General features: G+C 42.3%; 1 protein-coding gene across 1 annotated transcript; it reads right to left on the bottom strand.

Annotated features, from left to right (window-relative positions):
* Positions 1 to 203: 203 nt before the first annotated feature.
* LOC308312200 (mast cell tryptase-like) lies at positions 204 to 3,832 on the bottom strand (the record flags this gene model as incomplete). Its single annotated transcript, XM_080758902.1, has 4 exons — positions 204 to 587; positions 762 to 901; positions 2,007 to 2,317; positions 3,675 to 3,832. 4 exons carry the CDS (start codon positions 3,830 to 3,832, stop codon positions 204 to 206), a joined length of 993 nt encoding a protein of 330 aa, XP_080615028.1.
* Positions 3,833 to 9,839: the final 6,007 nt, after the last annotated feature.

The following is a 9,839-nucleotide window of genomic DNA, read 5'->3' as shown; positions in this document are numbered from 1 at the left end:
TTCAGTTCAAAGAATCCCCCTACTCCTCGTCTCTTACTTTACCTTGTAGGCGTACCACTATTTTGTTATAGCAGCAGACGTAAACTATGAACCTGAACTTAACCCACAAACTCGAACCCTAAACATAAAACCATAGTACCGCACGCACACAAGCACGTATGCACGCTCCTATGGCCAACGGAACTTGGTGCCTTGAAAAGCCCTTATGCAAAACCAGCCATGCTGTAGAGCATCAGCACCAGAGTTAAGACATACGTGAAGTAGGAGAAATGTATGGTGTTCGGGCCGCCACAAAAGAGACTCTCGCATGGTTTAACGGATGGTGGTGGTGGTGGTGGTGGTGGTGGAGGAGAAGGAGGACACTCAAAGTTCTCATCGGTGTCGTTGCCAGGGGAGGTGAACGTGATGAAGCCTGGTGGGTCATCGGTGATCTGCGACTCGATCACGCGTTGGAAGCGAGAAACGCGAGTATAGACTCCTGGTAAGCCAGGCTCGCCACAGACCGTAACCCCAGACAGGACCCAGCGCCTTGTACCGTTCAGAGATCGGTGCAGTGTCACCAATGGCCCGCCATCATATCCCTGACCCTGAGGATGTGGAATGTATTTATTTAATTTTTATTTTTTTTTGTATTTTAGATACGTTTAGTCTGCTATGATATGAAGAGTTATGAATACGTTCAATATGATTACTGATACTGATGATGCTGTCAGAGAGAGAGAGAGAGAGAGAGATACATGCTAAAGAGTAGCATCTGTCACCTCAGAGTGCTCAGCCGTGCCGGCACAAAGCATGTTGTCTGTGATGGTGTCATTGAAACCTGCAGTTTCGTAGATGCAGTCACACTGTTTGTTTCCCACGACTGGCACATCGACTTCCTGAAGGATCCGGGGCAGGGGAACTAATGGAAGACATACACAACATTTTTAGTAATTTTGACTACCATTTTGTACCACAGGCCAAGGAATCATCACAATGGAGCTAAAACAAATAAATACTTTGGGGGGTGATACCAAAAGCTTCTCATTATTTACTCTCCTGACATGTATAAATATGTGTGCCAGGTGGTAAAAAAAATTCCGTAGTCTCCCATGCTGCAGTCTCCTCTATTATTGTTATGAAACAGATGTGAGTCATATTTAAGTAAATACTGACATTTCCACAGCACACAACGGTAGATGTTAATTCATATACCTTCCGTAGACTACCTTCCGATGTAAGTCCTTAGACTAAACTGAAACTTTTCAGATAACCAAATCTAAATTTGCTGTCTAAATGAACACTGTTCCAGATCTGTAACTCACCAACAGGCACAGCAAAGTGGTCCTGACATGTGTGGTCTACACCAGCCAAAAGACGGCTCCATGTCTTTTGTTTTAATTTAAATATATTTTTTATCCCACGATTTTTGTAACCCATTTTTCACCCCTGTGTCAATCATCTAATGTGATCCTGGGCTCTACACACCCTCCACCAACCTAGTCCCCATATATGGGGGACAAGGGGAGAGCAATGGACTTGAACTCATGCTTCCTTCATGCTTGAGTGTCCAAGTTGCTCCTTTACACCTGACAGGGGGGAGTTTCCCTGGTTGGACGTAGCGCGTGGAAGGAACACGTTATTCTAACCAGTTCCTTTCCCCTCCATCATGCGCCCCGGCTGGCCAGGGGGAGGCAGTTTAGTGACCAGGATTACTGCATGTTTTTTGTGAGGGTACCTACCCTAGGGGACACAGGGAGAACATGCAAACAAAAAAAGAAAGGCCCTTTCGCCAACCCCGCCTTCGGGTATGGGCACTGATGATGCGGAGGAGGAAACACGCCGCCAGCGCCCACAGCGTCCCGAGCGGGAATCGAACCCAGGACCTTCTAGCTGTGAGGTGACAGCACTACCAACTGTGCCACCGTGCCCACATGTCTTTTGTATTACTTTTTATCCATGACTGCCCAGCCCTTCTGGCATTTTTTTGCCAGAATTGCCAGACTGTCCAATCCGGGCCTACTCACCAGTGTAGTGAGTGTCGCGGTAGTCAGTGTGTGGCTTCCCCCAGCCAGTCGCCCAGCTCATGGTTCCATCGTGGAAGGTGCTGTCCGATGCCGCCAAACAGACTGGCCTAATGTAACGACTGAAGGTGACGGGGCTGGAGAGCTTCAGCAGAACGATGTCGCTGTCCCACTCCGCTAGTTGACCGAAGTCGGGATGGAGGACGATGCGTGTGACCTTTCGCTTCACCTCGTTGGGGTTCACTGATCCATTCGTCGATCCCTGGGTGTGGCGACCCAAGACGACGTACACTTTGGGCGGATGATCAGACCTTCTGAAGGAATATATATAATTCAAAGATTTGTGCCGCATTTTCAAGATTTTTCAAAAAATAGTAGACCTACATGCTCGTAGCACGCCACTCGCTATGAGCTTGTAGATCTGCTATTTTTCAATAGTTAAAGTATAACATAATGCTTAGTTAAAACACCAAAAGGGGTTCCCGTCCAGAATGGGTTATACTCTATGAAAGAGAGTCGGGAGGGGGTATTGATTGATTGACAGATTCAATAATTTATTAACACTTCATCATACAATGATGCTAAAAGGATGACACAAAAAGCCTTGAGGGCTTGTTTCTATTGTGATGAACAATCAATGTTGAGAAGCATTCTGATTAAAACATTTACACAGGAACACACGCAAGCGTGTGTGCGTGCATACGTGCGTGTGTGTGTGTGTGTATACTGTATATATATATATAATATATATATATATATATATATATATATATATATATATATATATATATATATATATATATATATATATACATACATATACATGCAGCACCTTTTCAAAAAAAAATTGTATATTGTGTAAAAGTTCATTTTCTTCCCAAATATAATTCAAAAAGTGAAACTTTCATATATTCTCAATTCATTGTGCATAAAGTGAAGTATTTAAAACCTTTTTTTAATGTTGATGATTATGGCATACAGCTCATGAAAATCAAAAAAATCCTATTTCAAAATAGAATATTCGAGACCATGTTGACCATCTGTCAAGTATATTAATGTATGCAGTCAATACTTGGTCTGGGCTACTTTTTAACAAATGATTTCATTAATGGGGCGTGGCATGGAGGTGATCAGCCTTTGTTCACTGTTGAGGTGTGATGGAAGCCCAGGTTTGCTTTGATAACAGCCGTAAATGTATTTGTATTGTTGAATCCACTGCCTCACACCTTCCTATTGACAATACAACCTAGATTCTCTGTGGGGTTTAGGTCAGGCCAGTTCGCTGGTCAGTTAAGCACAGTAATACCATGGTCAGTACACCAGTTACTAGTAGTTTTGGCACTGTGGGCAAGTGCCAAATTGAGATGGAAAGAAATATTAGCATCTCCATGAAGCTTGTCAACATACTGAAGCACAATGTACTCTCAAAAGATGGGTGTGTTGATACCATTGTTAGTTTATCTAATAACAACCTAAAACATGAACCTTGGTTGAAAAAAACTAAAGTTGTCCTTTAAGGACATGCTCACAATACTTTTTTTTAATTAATCTACGATTATTATTAATCTATTATTTCATTAAGTTATCTAAAAATAAGGAAAACAATATATATATATATATATGATTAACTGTTGCACCACCAATACGAACACCAATACATTAATTTCTCACTTTGGGAAGCATTTGGCAGCGGACAGCACCCATTGACGGTTGATGAGGGAACCTCCACATATATAACCCCTTAGGACGCTGTGTATACTGGCCTGCCAAGGCCAGCTGCCAGGTATGGCGTCGTGACCTCCAACGATGAGATGTTCATCTCTCGCCATTGCAGTCTCGCCGCACACTAACAAAACAACACATTCATCATATGTGTACTGAAGATGATCAAGATTCCTGTACATCATTATTATTAGTAGTAGTAGTAGTCGTCAGTTAGTTAGTATGAGTTTTTGAGTGGCGCAACCACTCCAAGGAACAGCATGTCCGTGTTAACCTATGTGACTATGAGTAGCAGTAGGGGCAAAAGTGGCGCTGTTGTGCCAGAAACAGAGAGAGAGAGATTTTTATTTTCTACAAGCTCACAACACATTTCAGTGTGATGGGCTGTGAGCTTGTGTAAAATCTGTGCTGTTCTTACCAAAACAATCGGTGCCGGATTTACAGTAGTATAGGGCCCCTGGGCTAGACAAAATGTCATGGTCCCCCTCGGCCGTAATTAAAATAATTTAGAGTATATTTTGGTTTAATTTTGGGGGGAGAGAGAGAGAGAGAGAGAGAGAGAGAGAGAGAGAGAGAGACTGAGAGAGATAATTTCTTCTGGTACACGGTTCAAAACCAGAGAGAGAGAGAGAGAGAATTTCTTCTGGTACACGGTTCAAAACCAGAGAGAGAGAGAGAGAGATAATTTCTTCTGGTACACGGTTCAAAACCAGAGAGAGAGAGAGAGAGAATTTCTTCTGGTACACGGTTCAAAACCAGAGAGAGAGAGAGAGAGATAATTTCTTCTGGTACACGGTTCAAAACCAGAGAGAGAGAGAATTTCTTCTGGTACACGGTTCAAAACCAGAGAGAGAGCGAGAGAGATAATTTCTTCTGGTACACGGTTCAAAACCAGAGAGAGAGAGAGAGAGAATTTCTTCTGGTACACGGTTCAAAACCAAAAAGAGAGAGAGAGATAATTTCTTCTGGTACACGGTTCAAAACCAAAAAGAGAGAGAGAGAGAGAGAAAGTCACACAGGCAGACATGCTTGCAGATGCTCTTTGGTAATGAAGTCAAAATACTGCCATTTCTGTCCAAAGTGGCCACTGAAACCCCAAACTACATAATGCTGCTTTGAAGACAATAGATAAACATGGTTACTTACCAAACCTAGATGGCGCAATTGGCGCATTATGTGAGTATGAGTAACAGCCTGGAATTAAAAGCAAAGAAAGACAATTGTATAGGAAGACTGAGTACACAACGCAGTGTTTTAATGGAGCATGTCCATGTACCTTATGTAGGCTATGCATTTGCATTCATGTGTGAGTAACTGTGTGTCTTCACAAACTACAATAATGGCATACAGTATATGTCATTTATTTTTTTAAGTTTTTCAGAAAACAAAAAGTTGAACCCAAATATACAACATACTGTACATGACTATGGACTTACGCAACTTAGGCCATAGGTCTCACACACACACACACACACACACACACACACACACACACATACATACATACATACATACATACATTTAACCAAATACATACATACATACAAACAAATTGCCCAAATAAACAAAATTTCAAGTTTCAAACGCAATACTAATGGTAGCCTATATATTGCACAGCAAAAACAGTAGTTTATAGTATAATGTAACTATAATTGTATTTACACATTTTCAGAGAATCAAAGTTATCAGTTTAGAACAAACTTGTTTTAAAAGCTCAGTTTACCTTTGAACAGCAGGACGACCAACACGCAAAGCAGGGGTCTAGTATGGAGGGCCATTTTTGCATTGTGTTGGATGCAGGTGGTCATCACCCTTAAATACCTCTGTCTTTTGGCTTACTGTAACTCCACCCACACAGTTGCACCTTGTATTCCTTCGTCTCTATTCAGTCATTGTATTTGGTCACTTCCTCTGACTGTTTAGTGGGTCTTTATTTGTAGTAGTTACGTCCCCAACAACAAGGTCCATTTTTTGCGAAAGGGCATTATTGGCTATTTCCCCTATAAGCACTCAATGGGGGTGGCCGTTTTTGTGCTAAGTGTGCCGCTTGGGATACTATTTACATTATGAAGAGAGGATATATACTTGAAAATGATTTTTGAGCGATGGAAATAAGCGAATTAGCACAACACCCCATAGCCCCATTCAATTAAATGCAATTCATTGAGGGCTTATGGTAGGGGGAATAGCCAATAATGAGCTTTTGCACAAAATAACACCTGGACCTCTTTGGTGGGGATGTAAGAAAGCCTTCTAGTATGGAATTCTCCTTTAATGGGACATTTAAAAAGGTCAGGGCTGATTATATAGTGCATTGGGTTTGGCTGCATAGTAGAATGCATTCTTACCCTCGAGCGACTTGAATTTGGCCAAGAATGTGTGGTCATCTCCATGGCTGCCAAACTGGTTGTGCGACCACCATCGCTTATTGTACACACTGAAATGGCGCAACCTTAAACTTATTTGTGCATAGTTGTGTAAGTGCTTTAAAAAACTGGTAAAACAGTAGAACAGGCTGAATCAGATTTCTAAAATATTAGCGCAACTTTCGTTCAACTTTGACCCCTCCGTCACATGGAACTATTTTTTGGGCGTAGTGAAATGAAGGTTGCACTAATATTTTAGAAATAGGTCAACAATACAAATGACGTTAGTTTTGTGGATTAATTGACTTTTAATGCGTGGCCCCCTGTGGCCCCCACAAAATGACCGGAACTACTTAATATTTCACCAAAGGGTCTCCATGATGTCACGAGGCGTGATGGATTGGCCACCATATATGGAGGCGTGACCAACGGACGGACAGGAGGTGCATCCACTGCAGCCTTTGCTATGTCTGTACATCAGCATCTCCAGGTGCATTGATCACAATGCATCACTCATCATTTGGATCAGTCTCTTTTTATTCAGATCTCTTGACTCACTCCTTACCTGAGCACTCTGTCTCAGCAGTGAAGTTGATATATTGAATATTGTTTACTCTTCTTTGTGTGTTATCTTTACTGGATGGCCCATCGTCAGAGCCATCGCACACAATGGTTGTAGCTGAGCCATAATGCCTGATGGTGAAGTCTGCATATGACTCAGTTTTCTCTCAATTGATGTAATTTCCTTAGAGTATATATGAATAGAGACGGCACCCGAGTTCTCCTCCCATCTACTTGCTTTAAGTTGCTCAAAAGCGCATGAGGCGTTCCTACCCTTCCGGGTAGGAACAGAGTGCATTCTGGGATGGATTGGACCAAACACATGAACGGCCGTTGACTATCATTGCACGTTTTCACGTGTGTTCACGTATGAAAGCTTAAATCATATACACAGTTTAACACAAGACAGGTGGCAAATGTTGCATTGATGAACCTATCTCTCAAACGGCGCCTTTGTCATCTCCACACATTATATAACATGATAACACATTCATACTCTCTCACACACACACACACACACACACACACACACGTGCACACACACACACACACACACACACACACACACACACACACACACACACACACACACACACACACACACACACACACACACACACAGCGAGAGGTGTGTACTGTATGTGTCCTCTAATAAGAGAGTAAATGTCAACATCGGGATCACTTCATTGTCATGAATAAACAAACACTCTCATAATAATTATCCCTGACAATTAGCACTTTGTGTGTGTGTGTGTGTGTGTGTACGCGTCCTCATTAATCCCCTCTGAGGGGCTTGGCATCGAAGGTACTGTATCGATCACACACACACACACACACACACACACACACACACACACACACACACACACACACACACACACACACACACACACACACACCACTTGAAGCAATACACATATGCATTCTAGCTTGGGTTCATTAAGTTGTTGGAATGAGTGGTGTGAGATTGACACTGTGAATAATGCTAGTAATTATAACAGTTCACATCATGCTTGCATAATGCGTAGGCTACGTGTACAGGCTACACTACACTACAGTGTGTGTGGCCTTCAGTAGTAGCCTACTTTTCTCTGCCTTTACTACTGTATAGCCTCAGGGTTTTAATTAAACTGTTAGTCATGTGTGTGTGTGTGTGTGTGTGTGTGTGTGTGTGTGTGTGTGTGTGCGTGCGCGTGTGTGTATGCGCATGCGTGTGCTGTGTGCGTGACTGCATGTGTGTGTGTGTGTGTGTGTTTGCGCGCCTGTGTGTGTGATATGACCATGTTCATTAATCCATGAAGACACTTTTGGTTCTAAATCAAGTCTTTTATGAGGTTCTGTTGCTTTGGGCAGACCATTAACATTTCATGTCGCCCCATCGCTCGCTCCCTCTCTGTCTCCCTCCGTCTTCCTATTGGCATGAAGCAGAAATGGTCTCTTTGAATGATTCTCACAATTGTCTGCCATGGTAGACCTCAAGAGCCAATATTATACACTGTTTAAGTGTCAGCTACAGTAGCAGACTTTGAAATGTACTTATTGTATACTATAGAGCAGTGTTTTCCAACCCTTTTCATATCAAGGCCCATTATTTATTCAGCATTTGAGTCACAGACCACCATTTGACGACATTTAGCCTTGCAGACCCCGCCAAAACTAAAGAATTTGTACACATTTCCATGCTGTATTGATGTTGGTACCATTGGAGGGATAACAGGCAAATGTTGATCAAAATAACAATTCTTAGGCCTGGGCCATGGCTCAGTGGTCCAGGCACCTTGGCTGGTAATCCAGTCTGGCAGTGTGCAGACTGGCAGGGTTGGACTCCCGATCCCGACGGCCTTTACATTCTTCCCCCCATCTCTCTCCCCATTTCCTGTCAGCTTACTGTCTGTCCCTCCATAAAAAATGTAAAATAAAGTAAAATAAAGGCGAAAGCCACAAAAAAACTAACATTTAAAATAACAATTCTTGTACGTTCTCTAATTGTGTAGACTTATTGTTAATAAACTTAATGCAAAGTATTGCAGATGTTTAACACATAATTTCACTCTTGAGAGTGACAGCGGTCCCTTTTATGCCCATATAGTGTAAGGACTGGGAGATCTCTCCGTCCTTCCATTGTTGCTATTGTATATCTATACGTATGTCCCTGCTCTTAATGGTTAATGATGGCAGACTAATTGTACCGAGCAGGGAAGAAAAATGTAGCAGAGCCATGAACGCCAAGATAATATATTTATATTCACACATTTGTATTCTCATTCTATAATAAAATACCGGTTCAATTCATTGGTGAGTTGTCTGACTGAACTGATCTTGTTCTACATCAGGAACAATACAGCTTTCTCGGCTTGCCATGACATCAAGCTCTGCAGTTTGAGAACACTACGTTTTCATAAATGTAGGCCTAGTGATTTCCATTTAATTGAGACAAGACCAAGTATCATCCTCCACAATAGGCTTTAATTTGAACCATGTTCTTTTAGGATTTTGAATAGTCTAATAATCGACACCACCTGATGTGGGATTTCGCCTCCACGGCTCGCAAAGTGCTTTTTGACATTGAGTGGCATTTGAGCGAGCAACTTGACCTGCTGGGGTAATTCTGCATGAGTGCATGATGTACAGACGATTATTACCGTGTGGCACAAAGGTACTCAGGGGGGCAGTCAGACAGATATGTTGTGAAGCCACTAAGGAAATCGGGACTTCCTGAAAGTTCATATAATGGCCTGTTGTGGCGCTGTCATTGGGCCCAAAAAACCATAGAGGTCCATGTATTTGGGCCCAACTTCACCTAGACTGTATTACCTTAATAAACATGGTCATGAATACTTTCTGCTTCCAGTCACTAGTTTAAAGTCTCATTTCTCATGTCATAATATTATTTTTGGAAAATTATGGTCCCATTTATTAAAAAAGTCGAGTATGTTCTGAGGGGCGTGGCTACCGTTACAGTCTATGATCGGGATCCACCCCCCGTTCGAGTCAAAATAAAAACCAACGAAGAAGAAGGGGGGAAGTCCCGCCTCGTTGTCTGGGCCAGCCAATGGCCAGCTGGGCCCAAACGGATCTAGAAAGATGGCGATTTACTGACGGGCTTCATCTTACGTCCATATCAGACCCGGAGAACGCTTTGTCCATATTATTTTACAGTCTATGATTGTACTACATTATTTGACAG

This window comes from Protomyctophum bolini, assembly GCF_963924005.1.
Source record: "Protomyctophum bolini genome assembly, chromosome: 3".
Taxonomy (NCBI): Eukaryota; Metazoa; Chordata; class Actinopteri; order Myctophiformes; family Myctophidae; genus Protomyctophum; species Protomyctophum bolini.
The sequence above is the reverse complement of the archived record's forward strand: the minus strand, read 5'-3'. Positions and strand labels throughout refer to the sequence as shown.